Source organism: Phasianus colchicus, chromosome 6 (assembly GCF_987193195.1).
Source record: "Phasianus colchicus chromosome 6, bPhaCol1.hap1.1, whole genome shotgun sequence".
NCBI classification, from domain to species: Eukaryota; Metazoa; Chordata; class Aves; order Galliformes; family Phasianidae; genus Phasianus; species Phasianus colchicus.
Window position 1 is genome coordinate 31610703 of NC_143441.1, and position 27032 is coordinate 31637734.

The 27032-nt window shown below is 38.0% G+C and overlaps 1 protein-coding gene across 4 annotated transcripts in view; it reads right to left on the reverse strand.

Annotated features, from left to right (window-relative positions):
• CDK14 (cyclin dependent kinase 14) overlaps positions 1-27032 on the reverse strand; it is a 308561-nt gene that overhangs the window by 53432 nt on the left and 228097 nt on the right. For all 4 annotated transcript variants that reach the window (XM_031614434.2, XM_090142825.1, XM_090142826.1 and 1 more), the window contains 2 exons: positions 14787-14926; positions 10430-10576 (listed from right to left, as the gene is read on the reverse strand). In XM_031614434.2, the coding sequence (XP_031470294.1) occupies positions 10461-10576; positions 14787-14926 (256 nt within the window). In that variant the 3' untranslated portion in view covers positions 10430-10460. The remainder of the gene's footprint in view (positions 1-10429; positions 10577-14786; positions 14927-27032) is intronic.

Below are 27032 nucleotides of genomic sequence, written 5' to 3' on the forward strand. Positions count from 1 at the left end.
CACATTCCTCAAGAATAAGATACATAGTTTGAAAAAAAAAAAAAAAAAAAAAAGATTGTTGGGGAGAACTTGCAGCCTTTAAATCTAATTTCCTCAGCCCATGATGTTACTGTTGTCTCTAAGTTAGTTTTGATAAGGGAGCCAGCTTTGCTCCCCCTGAAGAACATGGCATCCTCCCGTTATCTTTAGGAGGAGCACAGCTAGAATCAAAGGCTCTAAAAGATGCTGTGATAAAAAACACTGGAAGGTACCATGGCCCTGTACTGCTTTTCACACTTCTGAAAAAAAATGGTGAAAAAAAATTTACATAGTTCATTTCCATTGATATGAATTATGCCTCTTATACAGAAATATAGTGAAACAAATGAATGTTTAGCAACATTAATGACCATGAACTAGTTAAAATGCCTGGAATGGAGAGTTTCCCTGCAATTTTATCATTACAGAATGCCTCAGATAAAATATTTTGTAACACTGGTATTTATACAAGCATTCTTTTAGTCCCTAACAGCCAGCAGAACTTGCTGTCTTCATTTCAGATTAAATTTCAAACACCAAACCTAAATGCTTTATTTATTTTTAAATCCATACTTTATAGAAGTATGCATTCCTTCCTGGAAATGAAATTGTATCATGCAGCTGGAATTGGTTCCTGATTTTATGCAGTCTGATAAGGGTTAAGAAGGAGCTACATTGTAATTCAACTTACAACAGAGACACGTCTCTTTACAACAACAGCTTGCTAAAAGAGCCACCAACGCGCCCAGAAAACAAAACACTGTCCCATGCTAATAATGAACGCGGCTCATATCTACCACGTTCTGTTAAATTGCTAAAATTACCCAGATAAACCATTGGAGAGTATGTTGGGTTTAATTAATAGAACATGACCTGATCATTTCCACACTTAGGAAGAAGGAAGTTTGCATTCTTTAAATCTGGAGCTCAACCTGGAGATTATGCTAAGTTGCTTCATTCATAGTCCACACTGCTCCACACATGTCAGGAGGACAGCATTTGTCCCCTCTAGTGATAAACAAATTATACATGAAATCAATTCCACTTCACAATAATTTTCCCTATTGGGTATTATCTTTCCTCCTCTGCTCCCTCCAGTTAAGCTTGCGTCCTGTAACTTGCTAATGAGCTGGGGGCTTTCTGTTCCAGGTGGCACCCCCTGCCTCGAAGTCATGACATTTCCCATTTCGAATGCTGCTGGCATTTTTCGACAGCTCCTGCTAACTAGCCTTTTTGACCTGCACTAAGAGGAACTCATCTGATCGAATCCTCTAACCTGCCAATCATTCCAGCAAATGATCTTCACAGTCACTCCCAAGGCAGGAGCGAGGGGAAGAGAGAGAAAGAGAGAGAAGGAGACGGATAGAGAGGGAGAAAGCTAGCACGAGCGCGATGCAGCAGGCAGGCAGGCAGCTCTGCAGCTACCTAATGAGAGTGCTTTAAGTCTCTGAGGCAGCTGAAACACTGAAAAACTGGGGGGGGAAATTAGGGCAGAACTGAATGCCTGGTGCTGTAATTACTGATTTCTTTCCAGCCTGAGATCATTTTTAGAGCAATACCTCCGAGATGTGCCATTTTATGAAGAACACAAGTTAATTTTCCATATAAATAGAAAACAGATATATTTTTCTCTGCCACCATCAATATGCAAACCTCATAATTCTGCTCTGCCAAATGACGTTCCTCACAGAATTAATTAGGAACTGTAAGCTTGTTAAATGAGTGTCTTCACCTAGGGATGATTATGAATATTTTTTGTTGTTGATGTAAGCCATAAATAGCATTTCTAACCTAATTTAAATGCTGACAACATTTACACCTCTGTGTTTACAAGTGTCTGCACACAGACACATGAAATAACAAATACAATATCTACATAGTCTAGTTGAGAATTTCTGGTCTGAAACCAAGCAGAGTCACGATAATGACTAACTTGTTTTGATTTTGTTCTTTTTATGATGTGACAGATTACTCACTGTTGAAGCCTTCAAGAACACAAGGACAGATTTAATTGTGTAGACTTTCTTTGCCTACATATAGCTAGTTTTATTCTTAATCAAACTTAACTGGCAGACCCAGATTTCAGTAGATGAGCAATACACAATGTGAAGATGACAGATACTAAAAGCAAATGTGTAATATAAATTCCAAGGAGAAAATTTGAACAAAAAAGCTAATACTGTGACATCACGTGCTGCGATAGTATTGCTACAGTGTCCATGTAGGAACTGTACAGTGCAGTTAGTAAGGACTAACTAACAACTATGAACTTCAAGAGAGTTATAGAAATGTCTGTACAGAATTAATGGCAAGGTATTAATGGCAGAAAATGATCACTCATAATTCCTAATTCAAAACACACTTATGTTCCAAAACAAGGTTATTAATTTATAACAGGGTCACAAAGTAACAAAAATAGCCAATTTTGTCTCTGCTTCTTAAAATACTGGAAGATACAGTTTCAGACGTATTCTTCCATTTCATATTTCTATTGGAGATTTTAGAATATTTTTTTTTCCCATGGATTTTTTATATTGATTTAATAATAGAAACATGAAGAACACCTCCCTCATCCCCAGTGATGAGACAGAATAGATTCATTTTTTTGTATTAGTGGAGTTTTGAACTACCACTGCTTTTTTAAGCAAGATTCTCCCCACGCCTAGGAGTATTCAGTGCACATATTTTGCACTGGTTGATTTGATTTGTTTGTTTCATAGAGAATCAAGCAACATAAACTATGCACTCAATATACAAACATAAAGCTCTCTCTTCATATAAAATACAAAAATTAGGGTTTGTTTTTTGGTGTTTTGGGTTTGTTTGGGTTTTTGTTTTTGTTTTTTTTTTTTTTTTTTTGGACTGCTGAAAGTAATATGTTTGTTACTTTTGAATGCTGCAAATTGTGCCTCAGAGGCAATGCCTCTCATTAGCTGTGCTGTCTCTCTGGGTTACAGATCATGTGTCAGCACTGGAAGCCTCTGCTTTGTCTGGAAACCTCAGTTTCTCCCCTTCAGTGGTTCCACTTTTCCTCTTAGACAAAGCCTAACCGAGGAGTCACGTGATGAAATAATCCCAGAGGAGAGGTGACTGTCCATGGGAGAATAGGGATAGCTCAGAACAGCTTTTGCCTCCCTCCCAGTCATTGTCATTTATACATTGTCCTCTGTGTATTCAAACGTCATCCCAGGCTATCAGCCCACTTCAACTCAAACTGCCTTTCATGCCTCGACACTTCTTAAAGCATCAGTGGACCACAAAGCCTGTCTAGTAGGAATTATTTGCTATCCTAATATTAATAATACAATACAGTGCTCTTCTGACATAGAGGTTCCACTTTCTGTGTCCTAAACAAACCAGAAGACAGACGAACAGCACTGCAACTGAGCACATGCATTCATGCAAATATCACTAATATGTTTCATACAGCATTACAATTGTTAAATTAAATCCTCTACACTAAAAATTATTTCAAAAGTGAATCTTCACAGTGCTGAAGGCAAGTCATTGTGCATTAGAAGAGAACTAAAAATAGGTTCCAGACTATGCTATGGAACAAGAAAATATGGTGTTCTCCCTCAACAACAGTACATCTCTAATAGCAGAAATGTACCCTTTTCTTCTGCCAGCTCTGTAGCTGATATGGTTATGAAACTCCATGATTTTAAATAGATCATACCAGTAAGTAGCCAATAATTTCATGCAGAATAACATAGGATCAACTTCTCCTGGCTATGGAGGTTGGAAATTCTTGTCCTACCAAGAACAATTGGTAACAATAGAAATGTTGTTTCTCTCTGTTCTGCTTCCTTTCTCTTCACCTTCCTTCAGCCCCAAAGAAAATTCCAGACTAACTCCCCATTCAGAATACTACCTACGTTTCTGGAAATCCTGTTCATGCTCACTTATTTCCATGCATCAGCTTTCCTTCTCCTCAAATCCCTTTTACTCTCTTCCCATGTGGCTCAGGACATTCATGAACTCTTTTGCTCATTAGGCGATGCCAGATGGAGGCCAATCCTCCCAAACAAATGTTTCCCCCAGACACTTTCAGAGCTCCCTGACCATTCCATCACCACAACCCATATTCATCACTTATGTTGTTAAATGGAGCTTCTGGTTCAGGAACTTCAGGCACAGGTACAGATACTGTAATATCCTGTGTATTGGAACATATTTGTATCTGAGCCCCAGTGCTCAGATGGCTGAGTGGGATTGCAGAAGGACTTCACTGATTCCCTTTCCCCAATGCTATGCAGTAGAATACTCATGCTCAGAATGGATTTTTTTGTCAAGAAGTCAAGAGAGTGAATTTTAGCCTGCTTCTCCAGCTTAAAAAAGTGTATTTACAATGGAAGTTGTACTGAACCCAGTACTGATACAGTACTGACACAGGACTACCATCACACCTATTTCCAGCTCCCACCAGCTGCATGATGGGATGATGGGTCACCCTTCCCAGTGAGCACACACCACAGGTACCTGGAGGACTTCTGTGTAGGCACCTGCTCCATCTTCCAGCCTCACGTGTGTTTAAGAGAGATGGGGGGTTTGTATGACAGGGGCCTTGCATGGGCCAACAATTTCCTCAGTTCTTTTCACCATCTGAGCAGATTTTACTGACGACAATGGGATTTTCTTTGTGGCTGAATAAAGGGCACAATTCAGCCTATAACTCTTATTTTACACTAATAGGAATGAGATAATAAATTCTTAGATATCAAGAGAAAATGTAACCCAATGCCTGGAGTTTCTCCCTTGTGTGTTAAATTTAGGGCATATTCTATCTGTGTGGTGATCTTATTCTTTGATATTAAGTAAAGCACAGCTGGAACAGTCTCATAAAACCATTATGTTGTTAACATATGAAAATAATGGCACTAAAAGTATTAAACAGCCAAAATATGTCTTGGATCCTGCAGTCATTTTTCACAGCTTAACACTAATTTAACATTTTTCAAAATTGATGCTACAATTTCAGCTCTGTTTAGTACTATCATTACTGGACTCAAACCCAAATTACTTTCAGCTGCCCACCACAACTGCATCTTATTAGCCTTTTCATGAAAGTCAATTTATGTAAATCCAGTATTAGTTAAATAATTAAACTGACCCTCAACATTCATGTATAGACGCTGTCTGGTACTAAAAGATGCAAGAGAAATTTAAACCTCCCATCTTCAGTACTTAGCACTCCATCTTTTTCAGCTGCAGCAGCACAATGACTGTATACATCTACTTGGATCTATTAAGAAAAAAGTGCATTTATAAATGAGACTGTTAACTGCTATGCTTCTAGGACTGAGCTTTTCTCTCCCAAGCCAGGCATACACAGATTTTCTAAATCTAGCACCTCTAAAACATTACTGGCTACTTTCAGCTTTTTACAATGACAAAACGTGGCTGACACACAGTAACTGCCTGGGATTTCTCTTACATGCAGACCTTCCTCCACAGTAATTACAGGATTTTATTCCCTGAAGCTGGACAGATGAAAACTCAGAAGCACAGTATACAGTGTTCCATGGTGATTCAGCATTGCTGGGATACCCAGGACAGAGTAAACCTGGGGGAACAGTGAATTAGAATGACTTTTCAGTACTGACTGCTGACGTATACACTGCTGGACTACAGCTTCCTCGCAGCTTCACTACTGCAAAGCAGGCAACAACTGTGTTTCCATACAGCAATGCTAAAGAAGCACTTATACACAATGCAAAAGCAACACTGAAGTTTAAAAAGGGCCAAAAATCAAAAATGAAATTATTTGGATAGGGCTGAAATAGTCCCCTCCCCAGCTAGCAAGTAGAAAAGGGTAATTTAAGAAACAATTCTGGGCTTTGGAACGCTGCTGGTCAAAAGCAACCAAATCAAACAAGCTCTTCAGTAAGCAGCCCTTTTTGCCATTACACTGGTAACTGTCACCTATTCAGCTTTATTTTGTTTTACACGGCTGAGCTGACCCAAATGACAACATCGTCCCTTCCATTGGCTGGGCTTGTGTCAGTTGCCAGCTTAAATGTGTGAGGAAGAAAGAATTCAGCATCCTGCAATTGAAATTCAGGATTGCTCGGATGCATGTGCGTGTGGTGAAGCAATACAAATAAAGACCACTTTTTGTTTTGCTCCAGTGAATTGTCAAAGTGATTTTGAAAGCCAGGGGATTTCATTATGGTAATACAGGTTAAATACTTTAAAAGCATATGGTGTTACCATCCTGAATGAAGCTGTCCCTGTGGCTCTGGGAGGCACACAATAGGTCAGGAGCACATCTCATGTCTCTGCTCAGCCAATGAGAACCGGGGATTATAAATCACCACGAGAAAACACTGCCTGCTATCTGGTACCAGGTAATGCCTTGTCTTTCCAATTACAATTTGACTCATCCTGCTCCAGAAAGGAACACTCTCTAGCCATGTATTCCACCAACCAAAAGAAAAAGCAGCTCTAGAGGTTCTTATGGTCCACCCTCATATTGATAAAACAATACATGTACAGATAGATGAATATTATATACAGTATATCTCAGCAGTATGTGTAGAGATGGGGAATGTTTCCACAGAGATGCTTTCCGACCACTGAGGAAAAAAAAAAGAAAAGGCGGAAAACCTTCAGGCACAAAATAAAAATATAAAAATATAAAAATCTTTGGTGTTATCACAAAGCTTTGAAGATACTTGGATATGGTCAAAAGATTTCTTTCCTCTCTCCCTGAAATGCCCCGTCTAATTCACTGCTGACAGACTCTTTTGTGTAAAATAGCGCTCATTACTACATATTTACTAATTTTCTCCAATAGGGACCAGTCTGAAAATTGACCTTGGTAACTTCAAATGCCAGCTCTTTCACCATGGGCACAGAAATAATGTGTTGTCTCTCCCCTGGAGTCCATGACAATGACAATTTAGTCCACAAAAACCTTATTACCTGTACAGGTCTGAGACAGGCATTACTTTTCAGAAACATGTCTCAGGTCATCGCTATTTTAGGCATTTTTTTTACTGCAGGTGGGCAACTGAAGCACTGCAATATTTTAAACAGTAGAAATTCTCTGGGATGCACCAGTTTCTTCATATCCTTTGAAGCTATTTCTGAGGGCAGCAGACGAGCTCTAACACATGACAACAGAGCAATTTACAAAGTTGCTGCCTTTAGCTCCGCTCCCTCACTGATCTGCCAGAAATTGCTGCTACCAAAGTTGGCAGATGCTGATGTTTGCTCACGCCTCAGCCTCTCCTGGGCAAAGTCCACCGTCTTTGCTCTCCAAAACCTAATGAAAGGTGGATTTAATTCAGTGGGTGTACTGTTAGGGCAGCAGCTTCTGGCAAGCATATGGAGAGCTCAGCAGGAGATGATAACTTCTTAAATTATCACAGCAAGATTTGGCACTGTTTGTTTGCTGGAGCTCTCTATTTTATCCCCTGTTCTACCCTGACAAAGCAAACGAGGAACACTCGGATGAAAAGAAGACATAACAAACACAAAACTAGAATTTACTTCTGTACCATTGTGATTTTGGCATTGATTGAAAATGGGCCATAGTTTTTTTGTTTTTCTTCATTGTTTGTTTTTTGTGTAGATTTTTTTTTTTTTTTTTGCATGTCTTCTAATAAATAAATATACAAAATCCAGAACCATTCTCCCCACCTGCACTTCAGAAGATTCATAGATCAACTGCCTACAAATATTTCTTTTCTACAGCTTCCTGATGAATACTGGAATGCTTCAACACATTTTCAGTGGAAATACATAGCTGCTATTTTGGGTGGGAACTAAAAAAATAAAATAGATTGTTCAGACTCCAAAATTCAGATCTCTGCAAACAGGCAGGAACAGAGATCCTGTCCCTTTGACAAGGCCACTGCACACACTCTGCTGTGTTTCCATGCTCACCAGCAGTTTCACAGCCGGATATTGAGGCACACAGATATGTTTCTGAAAAAAGGCTCCTTTTTACACCACATGGTAAGGAATAGTTGCCTCAAGAGTGCAATCAGTTGGATCTATTTAAATGGCAGCTCTGGCACAAGAAGATCCAAGCTCTGGAAGTACTTCTTTTACTTTATCTGAAAGGATACTCTAGTGGTTAGCTCAGCTGCCAACATGAGATTAAACAAATTCCACCTCTTCCATTAATTCCTTACCAGCTCTCTATATGCAAAGTCCACTCAAGAAGATGAACAAAAACATGCGTGTACTCGTCTTGTCCAGGAGATGGGCTACAAGTATTTGGTTTCCTCTGTTTTTTTATAATTTGATCTATTTCCTTGCAACATTGGCATTTTTTAATTTTCCTTTAACTCTACGCAGTATTAAGTTATCCAGTCATTCTTGCTGAGACTTAAACAGCTCATCCTATTTACCTCCATCCTCACCTCACTTACTTCATGGCCTTAGGAAGCTACTGTCATCTTCTCACTTTTCATGCATCTTTTTGTTTCACTGAGCCTTATGAATGGTGACTTTAACTGAATATCTCACACTTAATATCCTACCAGCTACTATACATTTACTACAACTCTGCTCCTCTGCTAGAATAACTGGCTCAGCTCCTATCTCATCCATTTTTCTGCTCACTTTACTGATTGAACATTCCACTTTTCAGTCACTACTCTTCTACTTAAAGTCACAACCACCTGCTATTCAGATTAAGCCTTCACCAGCCCTCCCTTTCACATTATCAAGACTTCAGTCTGATTTATCCTAACTTGTTGCTGCCTTCACACAGACTGATCTTTCCTCTTGCTTGCTCGTCTTACTCCTTTAGAGGTTTCCGCTCATCCTAACAGCTCCCCACCAAGGTCCAGATTCCATGTCCATATTTCTTCTGCCTCCCCTGATAGTCTAGTTTCATCTGAATGAGCTTGAGTCCACGTAAGAGGACTTTTACTTTGTACTTTACACTCTTTCAGTATTATCTGCTTTTTTCCATCTTCTGGCTCAAGCCAAACAGTACAGTCAAGACCTTTTATTTCACTATACACATCTACCACAGTGCAGTCCCAAGCAGTGATGGAAAACTGTAATCGGTAATTACAAACTGCTACTTAACATTTGTTAAGTGTTCCCAGCTTTAATACAATGAAGGGCGCTATTTTGTATTAAAGCTGTGGTTAAATAGCCACAACAGTACAGCAGTGTACATCAAAGGTACACACGGCTCTCTCTGCTTACAGATAACATTTTTAACCATGCATTTTGTATAAATGAAAACTCATTTATTTGGAGCAACAGAAAGAAGATTTTGTGCATTAGGAATAAGATTCTGTACATTAGTTTCCACACAAAAGGCCTTTAGCACAGTGGGCACATTTGAAGTTTACTTTAGATGGATGATACGTCACGCCAGAGCAGACAAGGTTGAAGAGACGTCTGCAGGGACACACCCCCAGGAAAAAGTAGGGATTAGCTTGTCAATAAAGATGTAAACAGACTGCTCTGAGGCAGCCTCATTTCTGACATTAGAAAATCTTAAATGGTTTGCTGGCAAAGAGCACGTGCAAAATTGGGGCAGACTGTCAAGACCAGAATCACTTCTTTTCAATATTCAGCCGTTGCTGTCTGCCAGGCAAACAGCCTTCATAACATTACAGATTAAAAAAAAATATATTGCATGTAAATACCAACAGTAAAACAATGAAGGTAATTCATTAGGAAAGGTAACATCTGATACTGTAACAAGCAGAAATAGCAGGAGCTATTCCCAGATAGCGAAAATATGCCACATAAGTATCAGTCTATACCTTTGAATAGGTACAAGAGCACCAGAAGAGTTACACAGCAACCGCTCCCTTACTTCAAGTCAGTAAGCAGCCTCTCTACACACTTGCCCTTCTCTGTTCTGTTCTATTATTGGAATATCTGGAGCCAAATTACATACTGTTCCATTGCCGAACAACTGTGATTAAAAAGATCGAGTATCAAATCCCCAATGGGTATCAAAGCTGTCCAAGAACAAAAACAGTTCTAGCAGATCCAGAGATACGAATCAAATTTATTAACATGTCAACACTTCTGTCTCCATCAAGAACACCCTTCTGCTATCAAGTTTACCAGACCTACTAAAGGAACCATTCCTTTGTCCTTGCCCCAGATTTTAACAAGAGAATTGGTAAGAGATATTTTATCTCTCCCCATCTTACCAGGGGGAATAGCTCAATCCAAATTAAAGGCAATTCAATGTTTAATCTGCTGGCACCGACTTCTGCGATGTTTTCAACCTGTCAGTCACACTGATCCTGCCCACAAGGCCAAGAATTTACACTCATCATATTGACAGATGTATACAGCAGAAACAGATTATCTGCTTGAACACGTGCAATTTAAGAAACATACGGTTCAGTTTCACTGGTCTACCGAAATCTAAAATAAACTGTATTTTCAAAGACATGCTTTCCAATAACCATCTTACCTGCATTATCTAGTACGAACTCAGGTATTCTTCAATGTTTGCTGTTTGATACACCTTTGCCGTAACTATTGTTTTTCCCAAAGACTCTCATGCTTTCTCCGGTCTCTGCTTGTAATCTTACATTCGGTACAGTAAAAATAGAAGACACTGCAAAACAGAATGTCAGTTCAGAAACTTTGATTTTCCCCAAAAAGTAATAATATAAAAATAATTGGTTAATATCTATGCCAAACACAACACTGAATAAATAAATACGGCTTTTATGTATACCACCCAATTATGCAAGTAAGCACTGTAAAACTGTGAATGGAGAGGAATGGCAAGAGCTATGATGGAAGCTGTCTGATGCCAACATTTTCTGTTGCATATGCCTTTAAAAAAAGAACACAACTATTTCCAGGGTGTGCATATGCTTGCTTCCTTCTCCTTCCAATGCTTATAATTCATATTTTCCACCTTAAATTTTCCTGACAATGCTTAGGATTAATTATGAAGATGAAAAAAAACAGCAAATTTTTGTAATAATTTGACTTCATATATACCACCTTCAAAATCTCTGCAAGTCAGTAGAAGTGAGCTATTTCATTAGACTTCTTTTTACTGACTGTTAAAGATAATTAGGTTTGTTAAAAATATTCCAGAAATTCAGAAAGCCTTCACATAAGGCAAATCCTTTCTGCATGAGTTAGAAAAACCTTGAGGATTTCCACATAACACCAGGCAACTAATTAGCAGCAGACACGACATTAATCACAGGGGTCAGACTGCAAATGGTTAAGGACTCGCACAGTGATGATATGAAAACTCACTTTTACTTGGGATACCTCAAACTGCTGGGCAAAAATGACTAAATTTTGGTATCTTCCAAGAACAAATGTGCATATGAAAATATCCTTGGATAGCTGCCTGTGCATTGTGGCATGAGGAAATGTTAATGGCTGTTTGTTAAAAGAAGTAATCAGGGCCATAATAGTTTCCTTTTTGTTTGTTTGTTTGCACAAAAGACTAGCACAGCTGTATTTCATGCATTTAAAAGATGAGGATATTTTTTAAGCAGGAGATCTTCCCACCGTACTTTTGACATCTCAACTTGTATTCGATATTCTGCTTTCCTCAGTAGCATGCATTACAAATGACAAATTCTATGCAAATAAATCAACATGAGCTTTCAGATATGAAAGCAGGAAAGGGGAAGGACTAAAATTACTTTTTTCAATATAAAATGTAAGTAAACATATACAGTATGTACATAACGAGTTAATTTATAGATTACTGCTCGTGTCTGAGATGAATGAAAACTGTGTTGCTTCATAAACTGTATTGTTTTCTCAGACAATAATTTTTTAGCTGAATTGCAAAGGTCTTACATTTTAATGTAACATTTTTAAAACTGAATGTGATTAGATGACAGACAGCTCCTGTCTGAAAACCTAACTCCCAACTGAAATTGTGCCATGACTTGAAACCAAAGCAAAACCCAAATCAACCCTTTTGGGAATGAAATTTCAAATAAATTTTGCAAGCACATTTAAAATAAAGCACAAGATTAAAATGTTATCCTGTAAAATATTATCCAGAAAATAAATAACTAGTATTAAACCTCAAAAAGATAGTGAAACACTTTTTTTTTTTTTACATTATTTAGTCCAAGGCAGTGTACTTTTGTGAAATACTGTGATTCTGAAGAAACAATATTTTCAGATGGAAAATCATACAACTGAGTTTTTTTGTCTCTCTCTTTCTTCTGCCTCACCTGTGCATCTTTCATTGGTTTTGGTCCTAAACCTCCAACTTTGCTATTCAGTGTTGGAAACAGACAACATTCTGTGATGGGTACTATCATGCACACCCTTCTGCTGTGCGCAGATTCTCAGGGTGTTCATGCCTACATTTAATTAGCTATGAATAGCAAGTCTTTCTCAATGTAAAACATAACCCAGAGAACCAGAATCACAAAAAGCGGTGATTTCTCTATACAGTAAACATTTTCCAAACTCTCCAAAGTATATGACTTCTTTGTTTTGTAAATATGTTTACAAGTATATCCAAGTCATATTAAATAGAAATGATTGTAGTATTTGATACTGGGATTGTCCTTTCTTGCATCTGAATTTATGCTTCATAATGATTATCTACTAGCCACAGAAATAGTCTTTCTGTAACTCAGAATTTTACTGGAGGCATTTAGAAGAACCTTACTTTAAAATATAATGATTTTTCATCTTTATTCTCCCCCCTTCAAAAGGTTTCACTGCTCCTGATGTTTAACGTTATGCAAAGACGTGTTTCTGCCAATGAATATCGCCTTATGGTTATGCTTCTGCAAATAACCTGCTGTGAGCTGATAAAAGGATTAATGCAGCCAAAATTCTTAATCTGTGAAATTACAAATTAAATTCTCATATTAAAAATACCACCCTGAGGTATTTTTTGTGGTTTTAATTCCCCTCTGGTGTTCTGCATACATTGTGCTTGTTAATGACTAGGACAAGACTGTCTCTGTTGGCAGCCTGCTGCAGAGTGATAATGTGTAGGCATTTACTTCACTGATAGAACTGGATTTAACCACTGACTGATAAACTAAGTGGCAAGTGGGTAATAAGTCCATATTAACAAAAAAGTACTACTGCAGAATTCAGAATTCAAAATCCTGGGTAGACTAAATCACGCAGTCAGAAGGATTGAGATGTCACCAGTGAGGAGTGATTTTTGTTTTCCATTTAGAGGAAAAAGGATAAATGAACTGGCATTCTTGATGTTTCATTAGTTCTGAAGAAATGAATCTCTTTGCCTCAATTTCAGCAAAGGCAGACTTTCAATGGTACCCTTAATTTACTCTGCATCTCTTGAATTTTCAGCTTATGAAGGGCCACAGTCAGAAAACTGAGTGGAGTGAGCAGGGGGTTTTCATGGCAGAGGGGGGAGCTGGGAATCTTTTTGCAGAGCAAAGAGAGGATCTGTGACATAACCTACGCTGTACAAAAATTAGTGTTGCCACTTCAGTGTTAATGTTCCAGTTCTACAAATGAAAGAGAGCTCTTCAGGGCAGAGTCAGGCGTAGGGCACTTAGAGTGCCAGTCACAGAACTAGCTCAACACATGTTGAGATATGCACATATTACACAAACTGAGAGTGGAGAACTGAAACTTTTGGAAGAGTTTTCTTATTGAAACTGAAATAAAGAAAATGTATTGAGGATTAATATTCAGAAAGTAAACTCAGTTTTTACAAGCTTCTACATTAGCTATAATTAAGCACATGCACCACTGTTACATATCCAAAGATTTTACCTTGAAGTTCTGGATTTAGATCTTTTGGTACTGGATGCATGTTTGAAAATAGCAACGCACTGGAACAGGTTTCCCAGGGAGGCTGTGAATGCCCCATCCCTGGAGGCATTCAAGGCCAGGCTGGATGTGGCTCTGGGCAGCCTGGTCTGGTGGTTGGCGACCCTGCACATAGCAGGGGGTGTTGAAACTAGATGATCATTGTGGCCCTTTTCAACCCAGGCCATTCTGTGATTCTGTGATTCTATGATTCTATGATTCTAATGAAAGCATGCTCTTCTAAGTTAAATTAAAATAATGATTCATATTCTCCTGCGAAACCTATTTATAATGCTAGAATCTTCTCAAGCAAAAAATACCATGCACAATAATATTTTTCCATAGAATAAATAGTAGGGCACTTTTAACTCTCTGGACAAGAATTAAAGAGATAACTGTCAGCCTACATGATGATTTTTTCCAAGTCAATTAGAATGCATTTTGTTTTACAAAAGACATAAAAAGATGCACGTAATAACTGAAAGCATACTCAACTGGAAATATCATCCCCCATCTTCTACTTACACTGTTTAATTCAGCAAATTAACCAATTGTCTACTTTGTGTTTTTCAAACTACTCAATGCCAATTCCCTTCTTAAAGGTTACCGTCATAATAGATAGAGATTCTGGATTTTTATCCTGCGTGCTGCAGCTAGTTAAGAAGTACTGTATGTCAGAAAATGAAAAGCACTAAATATGTAAATTGTATTTTTCCTTTTGCTTTATGACAATTCAGATAATTCTCTAGGCTGCACACATAATCAAATACAAAGATAGCTAGCTGCAGACTGCAGAGCAGAGATAGCAAAAAAAAAAAAAAAAAAAAAAAATCCATTTTTCCTGTGTCAAGCTAACTACAAGCTAACTATGTAATTTCAGATGCACAATTGCACTCACATATTTTGTGTGTGGATGTGCACATTCATGAATGTGTTGCACATAGGTGTTAGCATACATACAAGTATACACATGTGCACCTGTACGAACTAATGTCTTTGCTTTTAATTGATTCAGAGGAGGTTATACTCACTATCGGTTAACTCCCATAGCCGAGGGGGCAGATCACTGAAATACTCATGGCTCAGGGCTGCCTGTGCTGACAATCTGTTCTTTGGGAAACACTGGAGTAGTTTGGAGGCTAGATCTTCTGCGTGATTCACATAGCTCAGCCTGAAACACAAACAAGGAGGTTTTTCTGAAAAACAATCTCATTGTGCTGTTTACTAATAACATCTGCAGTTGGCCCAGCTGAAACAAGCGTCTTGCTAGCCAGTATAAAACAAAGTCTGTTTGGAAGCACTGCAGGGAAACACATCCCTTTGGTTTGGGAGTCAATGAATTATTTCTGGATGAATAGTGGAAAATTTATACACATTTTTCATATACAGAGCATATAATATGCCATATCACACATGCCCTACCTAGGACACTGAAGGATCAGTGAGCAAAAGCATCGTGAAAGCAACTGCTCTGAGTTCTTCATTTGCATTTCATTTGAACATAATGATAGGCTGAGGGTTTATGGCACTGGAGACAAATGGTTATTTCTATCTAAAAACCAGAAATCCAAGCTTAAAACCATAATTATTTATAAAACTTTGTAAATATCAGATTTTAAAATCCAGTAATTAACACGAACATATGCATCAGGATTCATAAGGGCATTTGGGGAAGTATTGACTTATTTTTCACATGGCAGGAGGCTCACTTCATTAGGTGTTAATGCAAGGCAAACTTTAAATTGTAACTGAATTATCTTTTGTAAACTACATAGGGAATTTGGGGAAAACTCATTATTTTACCAGGAGTTATATCCTTGTGGTATAATTTGAAAATATAAGCTGAAAATAATAGATTCTGATAGGAGAGAGTACAATGGCAATCAATCATCAGGATGTTGCTTTGGTCTAGGATGGTACGGCCACCCTCTGTTTCCAAAGCCAACAAATTTTTTATAATACACAGTTCAAAAAGAGGTGTTGAATCAGTACACATCGTGTTACTTCTGCTATTAGTAGGTAACTCTATAAATACTATAAATTGCTCATTACAGATCTCTTGTCAGGTAAAAATGTCAAGATATATTATAGACTTCCTATTTATTAGGAAGTCTGTACTTATTCTTAATAAATAGGTATAGACGGATTTACTGAGAATAGGTATTAGTTTACTAACACAGAAATAGCAGACTGCAGTCCAAAATACTGCAGTAATTGGAAAAGATAGTGTTGGTGTGCTCTAAAATCAATAAATCTATAGTGTGCTTCATACAAATTCTCCTTGTTCAGCTCAAGATGGCTTTCAGGAATACCATTCAGAGAACATGGATAAAACATAGGATTTTTTTTCTATTGTCCCTATCTATCCAGTCTTGAAGAACAGACAGAATATTTGTCCAAAATTTACCTGGGGACCAATTGCTCAGAAACACTGACATTTTTAAGCCATTACTTCACATGAGTCATAAATCTACAGAAGTCCTAGGATATGGATTTGGAATTAGTATTCTAGGTGTTCATAATTTTTGTAGTTTTGGTTTGTTTGTTCATTTTTAAATTCATGACAAGATAAAGGATTAGACAAATTAGACAGTCATTGCCTGTAAATTAGGTTTTACAAAAGGATTAATTCCAGACTCCTTAAACTACTAGTACGTAGAAATTCTTTTACTCGACTTTTTTGAAAAACACAGCAAAGTTCATTTTAAAAAGCACAGGAAAACACCAGGAAAAAAGACTATTCTTCACAGAGAAAGTGGAAAGGATGACCAAGTATTCATTGAAAATTGCCGTTAGTTCTTCTAGACACCTAAATTCTCATGGATTAAAAATTAATGAATTCTGAACTGCAGGTGAAATTTTGGATGGTGACATTCTAGTTCCTTTGTGTTCTGGAATAAAGGGGTGACACTGCTTTGTTTCCATCACTAAAGTACCTGGTATGCTGCTAAGATTTGTTAAAAAAGAAAATCAGATTTACTAATAAATGGAAAGTAATTCGAGTAGGAATGAGTTTTGAAAGCCAAATTCACCTTCTCAGTTTGGAAACCACAAAGATATCAGTTAACCACAAAGCCAAAGTAAAAAAAATGAGCAGATTCTACATAAATACAATATAAAAAAATAAAAATAAAAATAAAAATCTAGGGCTGCAAAAAAAATCCTACCACTAATGGGACAATTATGAATAAATCAGTCAAAATTAGAACCTGATTTATAATAAATAGGAAGAAAACTAAGTTTATCACACAGTCTGCAAAAGCATTGCAATCTGCTCTTATTACATTTTCTTGCCCAGATAATACTCCAAGTAGGGCTCTGGGGGTTAGTTGACTGCACAGTGCTTTGAAGATTCCCGTTGTTCTATATTAGAATCAAGTTCCCAAGTATTTATAGATTTAAAAGTCAACAGGGACCATAATGATCATGTCTCACCTCCTATGTACTACAATCCGAAGATCATCCAAGTAACTCAAGGAACAAATTATTTTAGCTAAACAAAGGTCTACATAAAAGTGGCAGTTTTGTTTGTGGAGATTTGCACAGAAATGAAAAAGTTCTTCTCCAAAGAGCATGTCTTCTGCTAACGACATTTCTGGCAGTCACTGGACATTGCTGCAGGCATATCATGTGAAATCCTAAGGTTGTCGGTCTTAAAACTGATGCCTTAGAGGAATGCATGACAAATTTTGTTGCTTTGCATAAGGTCAAGCTATTCTTTTACTTATGAAAAATGCACTCTATGATCATGTTCATCTACTATATTAGAATTGCTTGGAGAAACCCATTTAGTGCATAACCTCAGCAGTTTGGAACATCAGAACATCAGAACATTTGGTTTAATTTCCTCTTTCTTTCTTTCTTTCTTTCTTTCTTTCTTTCTTTCTTTCTTTCTTTCTTTCTTTCTTTCTTTCTTTCTTTCTCTCTTTCTCTCTTTCTCTCTTTCTCTCTTTCTCTCTTTCTCTCTTTCTCTTTCTCTCTTTCTCTCTTTCTTTTTCTCTCTTTCTTTCTTTCTTTCTTTCTTTTCTTTCTTTCTTTTTTTTTTTTCTTTCCCAATAGTCTCTTTAAAATCTCTTCCTTAAAACATTAATGATTTTTCTGATATAAGTTTGAAACAACTCCTCAATAGGAACAAAAGCTGAATGTTCTGATGGGGTTCAGTAATTAAGTATCTAATACAGAAAAGTTAACAAAAAGGAGTAAAGAAGAAAAGATTTAATTTTTAAATACACCTCCTTCAGTACGTGACAGAATGGAATTTCATACAATATGGCTTTGTGTCTAAAACATAATAGCATGTTTTGTCTCACAGCAGTTGGGCCATATAGTAACTTGGCATGCATGATATGGCAAGTCTCAATATTCACGCTTCACTTACTGTCACACTAATCACCAAGAAATAGTTACTAGCCATGACAGTATACATACTTTCAGAAAATATGGCATACAGCAGAATACAGATAAATCTTTGACAAAGAGTATTAGATATTACGTATGTATTATTCTGAGAAATATTGGGAATATTTTTACAGACCCACTTTGGTGACGCTTGCAAAAACGCACTGATTTTCAACTTAATCTCTCTCCCTTAGCTCAACAAAAGCAAACACTATATGAACCTTTTTCACTTCAAACATATTTGAATCTAACTATACTTGAGCAGTTGTAAATCTCACTGGATTACATGAATTTGATTTAATTTTATAAAACAGGCTTGAATGTCTTTCTACTGCAAGGAAGGTCAGTATTTGGTCAAGCAGAACATGACTAAGATCACTGAAGTCTGTGCTAAGCACTTGAGAAAAAAAAAAGTTTGGGGCATGTGCGATGAACTTCTGAACTTGGGGTGATTTGCTTTTAAATGCAATGAAGAATGCAGCTCAAATTCACATTAATAATTAAGACAAATGGGCATTAAAACAAACGGAGATAATATGCTGTCTATGTACTCCTAACAGCATGAGGTAAATACTTCCCAAAGCAAAAATCGTTTACTGTGCGTATTTTCCATCTCAAGATACAACTCTCACAGCCTATCACTAATTCATTTCTCAACTGAAGCTTACAGCATGGCCCCAAGGAGGGAGGCACCTAACTCCCTGTGGGAACCCCAGCTCTGCTACTTTATTCTAAGTAGTCTCTTGTCACCTGAAGAGCTGAAAGACAAAACAACAGCTAACTGGAACAATCGCATCATTTAGTATAGTTTAAAGCTTACAGATATTTTACCTACAATCACAGCCATGAGGGCCATATTTCAGTTTTAGGATTTTCACCCAAGCCAGCTTGGAGCTGGCAATCTTTCCACCTTCTCTCAGGCTGTAGGCCTCTCCTGATGCAAAGCTGTGCCAATTTCATGCATTATAGTTAATGATTGCATTGCAAATCCCTTTATCTTCTGACCAGCTGATGCCCCTCTGTGCCTTGACTGCTTTGCATCTCTGAATACGTGTGCGACTCTGTTCAGAGAAGCCACACAGTGCGCAGACCAGAGCAGAACCTACCTCAAGCCACATTTTCTTTTTACTAAATACAGAGAACATTTTCAGTTGTTACAGCCCTGCAGAGAACACATACCATTTTCCAAGAACCAACGTGCCAGCTCTGGCATGTGAAAGGCACTGGGGAAATGTTTCCCCAGCACACCCAGAGAGCCTCTGCAGTGCAGCCGCACAGGTCAGTCAGCCATCATGAATCAACAAATGAGCTCAAACTGGCAAGCATGCTTCTAGCTTTCAGTTGAGATGAAGGGATGGAAATCTAGCAGAATAAAGAAGATGCCTTTTTTCTTACACAGAAGGTACCAAGGACTAAACCTGATTAACAAATTGAGGAGACAGCTTTTGAAGGTTTACTGAAGCCATGGTTTACTCAGTCTGGTTGATCAATCACAGAAAGCAGGATTTGCTTTGCAGTGCAGAGTAGAGATACATCAAGCCAAATCACACAGTTACAGTTAACCTGCAAGTGTAGCCACACAACCATATTTCAGCCTGGGGATCATCCCCCACATCTGCTTGAGGCCACCATTTTGTGCAGGGCTGTGTGCCTTCCTTAGAAGAAACGCATCTCCTGACGTCCAGCGTTCCTCTCACTCAGAATCACAGAATCACAGAATGGCCAGGGTTGGAAGGGACCTCAAGGATCATGAATCTCCAACCCCCCTGCCACATGCAGGGCCACCAACCTCCTCATTTAATACTAGACCAGGCTGCCCAGGGCCCCATCCAATCTGGCCTTGAACACTTCCAGGGACGGGGCATCCACAGCCTCTCTGGGCAGCCTGTTCCAGTACCTCACCACTCTCTCTGTACAGAATTTCCCCCTGACGTCCAACCTAAATCTCCCCTCCTTCAACTTAAAACTATTTCCCCTCGTCCTGCTGCTATCTACCCTTTCAAAGAGTTGATTCCTCTCCCCAAACTCCCCTCCTACTCTGGACAAACTGAGTTGCTGACAGCAGTTTTGGTTGAGAATCACAGAGTTCTCTGCACAAATGATGGGAAACCATGCTTTGTAGGCTCTGTAGGCCACCAACTCAATGCCATATTTCTTGGTTTCCCTTACAACAAGACACATGGGTACAAAATGCTGTTCAGGCTTCTTAGATGAGCAAAGCTGGAGCAAACCTGGCACTGAGGTCTGGCACTACACTGCTTCCAGCATCCTTGCTCTGTTTTCTTGTGCACAACTGCACTCCAGTATCTTTAGATCTTCATAATTTCCCATAAAAGTGTATGAAACAATCTCTCTTCGGCATTTTTGAAATTAGTTTAATCATTTTAAGTTATATTAGTATGTAATGGCATTGGCAGTTTGATCTGTTGAAGTACTGAAAGGGTGATCAAAGTATTTACTAGCAAAATAAAAGCCATGACAACCACTCACGAGTGCTCTCCTCATATATGCACAGAACTAGAAGTATTGGTGTTTGATTCTTCTTGCTGTTCACACAGATGTAAAAGAGGTCATTCCCTGTTTGGGAAACTGTGGAGGTGAGTTCATTCAGTGCATTCCAGCAATCTAATAACCCTGACACATCTGAGCTAATTCTCAGTAGCTGGAAAGCAGGCATGGAAAGCAATAACATTTCATGAAAAAACTGAATGTGACAAATGAAGGTTCCAACAGCAGAAGTATATATATATATAAAAATATAATTACTGCTCATTTATATCTAGATAAATTATTCTTATATGCTTGGTAAATTCTTAAAAGAACCTACTGAACCAGTACATAAACCATTATTATATGTAGCTGCAGCTCCTGAACTTCTCAAAATGGAGTAATACAACATCAATCTCTATTTTGAGAACTGCTGGTCTTCTCTCAAGCACAAATACACTTAACTATCAAGCCCTGTAGTGTTCTGGTCTGGGAAAATAGGACTGGCTGTTTGTGAATATCTCCAAAATAGCACAGCTGATCAATGTTCCCAAGTCTGAGTCACATAACCACAACATTTCTGTGTCCCATCGAGACAAACAGGGAAGAGACGATGGTAGTAGCTGCAATGGCAGGAAGTGACAGTGATTTGCAGTGTCCTCCTCCATTGGCAGGTTAGGTATGCAGTCGGCAAAACATATTGAGGAGTGGCTTGATTGTTTTACAGCTGGAGATGATATCTGCTTTGTTGCCAGGGCTCGAGCAATTTTGCCACCAGTCATGTGGTACTGCTGTAGTTAAATAGCATTGTGATCCATCTGAGGCACCAGATACTCAGTTTGGCCGCATCTAAGCTAGACAATAAAGTAATCCAGATCATCACAGCAATTCTCATTTGATAATGGCTATTAAGCTTGGTTGTGACTACGAGCTAAAAACATTCAGATCTGCCTATGTGGATGTCACTGGATGTAATTCAGGACCAAAACTTCCCTATGAGTCTATTTCTCCCTGACTTTTTCTCTGCTATATTTGACATGTTTTAGCATTTGTTTCAGATGTATTATTGTACTTCTACTACTTGACACTGCTGGTGATGCTCAGTTTGAAATGTTTGCTTTATACAGGATATGGCACCCTTGCAGATCACAATACTTTTAAAAACTGAATTTGGTTGATTTGAGCTCAAAAAAGTAAGGCTATAAAGAGTCAGTCAATATACAACAGACTTTAAAGTGTCCTGGTTTTTGTCCTCCTACGGTCTGACACGCATTCAGGCTAGCTCTTGCTCTGATGTCTTCTATTAAATATTTTGGGCTATGAAGCCTTTAAAGAAACATACTGCCAACTATGGAAAGTGTAAAGCATAAAGACAGCAAAAACTGCTCATTGACAATGTATACAGTTCATAGATAATATACACTGGAGCATCAAAAGAAGTGATTGAGAACACTGTGGTAGACATTAAAGAGAGGAAGAAAAAAAGCAGCAACTGTTCAATATATGTCACTTTATAACCTACTCTCAAGTGTGACTTTCTGTGATAAGATCGTGTAATTTCCTGAAATTCTGGGAATTCTCATGTTATGATATTCCAAGCAACATGAATACTGAGTATAATATTGTGCTACTGCTCAAAATCACAACAAATTATTTGAACACGATTATTTTCTTGGGTATTTCATTTTCATTCATTTACTTCACCCAGTTTTCAGCAGTTTCCTCTCAGATACAGATATTTCCCAGGGAAAGCACTTCCTAAGAAATTTTAATGAGAACATCCCTTACCATTTTGCTCTAGAAAGAATTTAGCAATTACCTCTTTATGATTTTACATGCCACCATCAATCAGGTATCTCTCTTAATTCTTTCAGCATCGCAGTAAGTCCAGCACTAAAGATATTCACTATGAGAGTCACAGTACATTACTTAAACCATCACAGAATACTACTGAACATGCCAGATTTGCAGTTTACTGGAAGGTCTTTGCTTGCTGTAAATGTAATTAATGAAGAACAACAACATGGTGGTGACATCTAATCAGGAGCTTTTGATTATTTTGAAATTCTTTAAAGAGCATAAATCTTATGATCAGTAGGGCGCTTATTAAAAGCCTTCTTCATGCATCTCAGCAAGCTGTACAGAATATCCTTGGAAAATAAAAATATCTAAAAATAATTACAAACACTCCAATCATTTTATGAGCTATTATTTCACCAGAAAATGGGGAAAATATATCTTTAATCCTGAACAAAAGCTCTTCAAGGTTTATGTTCTCTATAAACCTTTCACTGAGAACTGAAAATATAAGTTAGTAATGCAATAAATGCCCTAACAAATATATCAGATTTTTCACTTAATGCTTTTTACAGGCTTAAACCAAACTGAGTGAAAGAAAATCACCTTTTACAGTCTGACTCTTAAAGGAAGAATGCCTTTCTGTTATGCTTTTTAAAAGAAGGCATGGTGAATTTATATCAACTTCGCTGAATCTTGGGGCGTGATAAAAGGAAGAAAATACTGCAGTGAAGTTAACATTCTATAGCATTCTTTCTTCACATATTTATTTCCTCCCTGGCTGGACATGAGCCAAAAAAAAGGAGGGAACACCCTCCTTCCCCCTATCCCACCCCCAGTGTAGAAATAGCTGACATAAAATTTTGGTACACGATGCAGTTTAAAACTGCGCACTTCTTCCTTTCACTCTCAACAACCCAATTATTTCCAAAGAAATACAAATAAAAACACACCAGAGAAAAAACAACCATCCTCTGGATTTCAAACTTGTCAGTGGGTGCAGCTGTAGGGGCAGTACAGAAAGTTTCCCGTTTTCATGCATTAAATGACTACAGGAAGGCTACAGGAAGACAACACAGTTGGCTTTTTGAACCTATTACCACTTGAAAGCTAAAAAAAAAAAGAACTAAGTTCTGGTAAATAAACATTAGCACTGCCTTATAAATCTCTGCCCTCTTGTCTGATATTTTATCGTCTTGGGTTTTAGAAGTCTTAATTTTTATTCTATTGTAAATAAGAACTGGTCTGTTTGCTCTCAGTACTGCCACAAGAATTTGCTGCAAGGTTGCAGCATGCCAGCAGTGCCCCATGAAGAGTGACCTTGCTTTACTCAGTGAAGCTAGAAATCATTTATCACAGTTAACTTACAAATCTGTCTTTCTGGGGCCTCAGGTCTGTCAACCACTTGGAAGCAGCTACTTGTCCTGTCCTCCCACAGCATCCTAAAACATCAGACAGTCTGATCTTTTCTGTTATTGTATACCTCTCAGCTAATAAAATGTATTTTATGGATACGGAATGATTAAGAGTACTCTGTATTTATTTATACAGCTCATTAAAGGTGGATAGAGATTTGGAGGCAGAGAGAGTGCCTCAAGCCTGAAAAGCTCATGAAGATAGACCCCAGGCATATGCATGTGTTTAACTTTATGTATATGAGTTGCCTGGTTGAACCCAACAAGACTAAGCAATTATGTGCAAGTAGGCATCTTGGTCTTTTTGGAAATATACTCTTAAACTGAGATGAATGACACGAAAATGATGCACACCTAACAAACACTGAGAACAGTAAACCAAGGTTATTATAATGAGAGCATATGGGTAGTATATCCTAACCATTTATGTTATTATATGTATATATTTAGATATATAGAACTAGCTGCATCTCTCATGTACCAGGTACTGGTTCTGGTGATGTTAGGAAGCCACATTCACACCAGCCCCATAGTGCCATTCCTTCTCCAAATTCACTCTCACTGCTATTTCTCATTACATTAAAGGAAATATTTTCTAAAGAAAACATCAGGAATCATGCAGAGGACAGAAGCTGGCTGATTGAAACTCCAGTGCCTGCTATTGATGCTAACAGCAACAATGCTTGTTAAGAGATCAACACGCACATGCCAATCTGTTAAAAGAAACTTGGATTTAACTCTGAATTTGAAGAGGGAAAGAAGTGCTTCTTAGGCACAAGACTGCTAGAGAAGTATTAAACAGCGATCATTCTTTAGTATGCAATTTGGGGAAAACTAAACACAATTTTGAACTTCTATTTTTTAAGTAGAACAGTACGTATACACACATACGTGTACTGAAGTGTGCTTTTTTTTTTTTTTTTTTAAATAAAGTTGCTCCACTTTAACACAACAGCTTAATGCCTTTTAAGTCATGAACAGGCTGGAAAGGACTGACCAAACCACAGATTCCATATATTTTAGCTATCAACTACTGAAATATAAGAGCTGCAAGTGCTTGCACTCATGTACATGTGAGGATGCAGTGTCATCAACACTCAGCTTTCAGTAGGGAAAGACTCAATCCCAAACAATTTTTGCAAATTCTAACCTGTTGAAGTAGCATGAAATCAGCATAGGTGATTTAAGAACTAAAATCAAAATTGTTATCCATTACAGTGATCATTAAAGGTTAGATTTCCCAAAGAGCCAGCTATCACTTGAACTGAATGCCAGAAGAGCTCAAGCCTCTTCTAATGATCTAAAGTAAGCAAGTGGATTTTCAAAAGATTTTATGTGTGGAAAAGTCAAATCTGTGGAACACTGCTACATTCCTGATCCTGTGTGCTGCCACTGAGTCAGGGCAAGAAGGTAAATACCTGCATGGCTGTTATGCTTCAGCAGAAAGAAGACAGATTTCAGGCATTTAGAGCAGATCAGGGCTGATCATAGCAGTTTATATTGAGAACAAGAAGCCTGGATTGCAAAGAAGTGGACATAGGGGACACAGTGATGTGATTCACAGAAGGGAAGGCAGTAGTTGTGAACCTGTCAGAAAGGTGTGGGGAACTGGAGAAGGATTAAATAGAACTGAGAGAAGAGTAGGAACAGATTCAGAGCTTGCTGAAGGAAGAGGCCTAATAATTATGGAGCACTTTGAAAAGGAAAAGAAGGTGCTCAAGCATGAATGATTGAAATATCCAGTGTTGGAAGGGAAAAAAAAAAAAAAAACAATGATCTGAAGAAGAGTGTTGGGCAGGAGAAGATATGAGAAGTATACTTGATAGCAGAAAACAAAGGATGTCAAGATCTGAATGACATAGCTGCTTGGAGGAGGAAAATGAGTATCCTGGAAAAAAACATTTAAAGCAGTCTGGATGCACAGGATAAGGAAAAGATAGATAAAAACGTCTCTAAGTCTTCAGGCCCAGGCAAGAAAGGATGTAGATGGATGTCTCTAGCACTGCAGAGAGAGAAATGTGGGAACTTCTCTAAGAACAAACTAAAGAGTGCACGGGGCAGAGACACTAGCATCTCTGTTAAAGCCTGGCAGCGCCGACTTAAGTGGGGCTGTGGTGAGAGCCTGGCCACCCAACTGCTGAGCACCCACACTGCTACATGGATTATTTTGACCCATGCCAACCAACACACTTCACGACCATTCCTGGTCATAGCAGGGAGAACAAGCCATGCCAGAATCTGTTCCCTAAAGGTTGTACCTACAAGCTTCCTACAAACAGGGCATGCAACAAATTTTCTTCAATCTTATGCTACAAAATACTATCCTGCAGCCTGCAACATGGGTCTTGTCTTATCCTGGTAATTTTGAATTAAAAAACCAATAGTAAACACCCTAAAAATAGTAATTGCACCTGCAGCTGCATGGGAAGTGCACAAAACCCACAGGAGATGCATGTCCATGCACTTTCTCCTACAGATGTAGCTAAGGTCTGCCACATGGCCTCAGGGCCAGAAGATAGGGCCTGGCTCTGCTTTAGTTAGCACTGTAGACTGTATCTGACAGAAAAATGATATACACCAAACACTGCCTGTCAACATCTCAGGAAGGATTCATGCCCTCATGGTTGCAGAATAAAGCCTGACTTAAGGGCACTTTAAAGATCAAATATGAAAGAAATAAAAAGAATATAACAATCTATTCCAAAACAGTCATAATGCTGAAAGAAGTCCGGCTATATTCTGGAAACGATTTTTTTATATTACAGCAGTAAAATTAATTTTTTAACTAAACTAACAGAACACAATTAACATTAAGGAATAAACACAGTTTTAAGATTGCTACTAATCCAACCACAGGAAGCAAATAAAAAATGAAGGTCCATTCTTAACTGGCACCAAAAAGAAAAGCACACATTTCATCTATTTATACAAGATTTCCCTAGATTTTTTAAGTTTGGTTCAAAACAACAGCAATATTTAAAAACTATTCTGTATTCCCAGAAAAAGCAAACAATACATTCATGAGAACATGACAGCTGAAAAAAATTTCTTTTTTCCATTTAAATCTTACTTTGGAGTAAGATTCTGAGTTCACAAATTCACGAAACATGAAATTTAGAGCTTTTATTCGTCTATATTTCTACCCTCCTAATGCAACAGTGATCATAAAACACACACAGC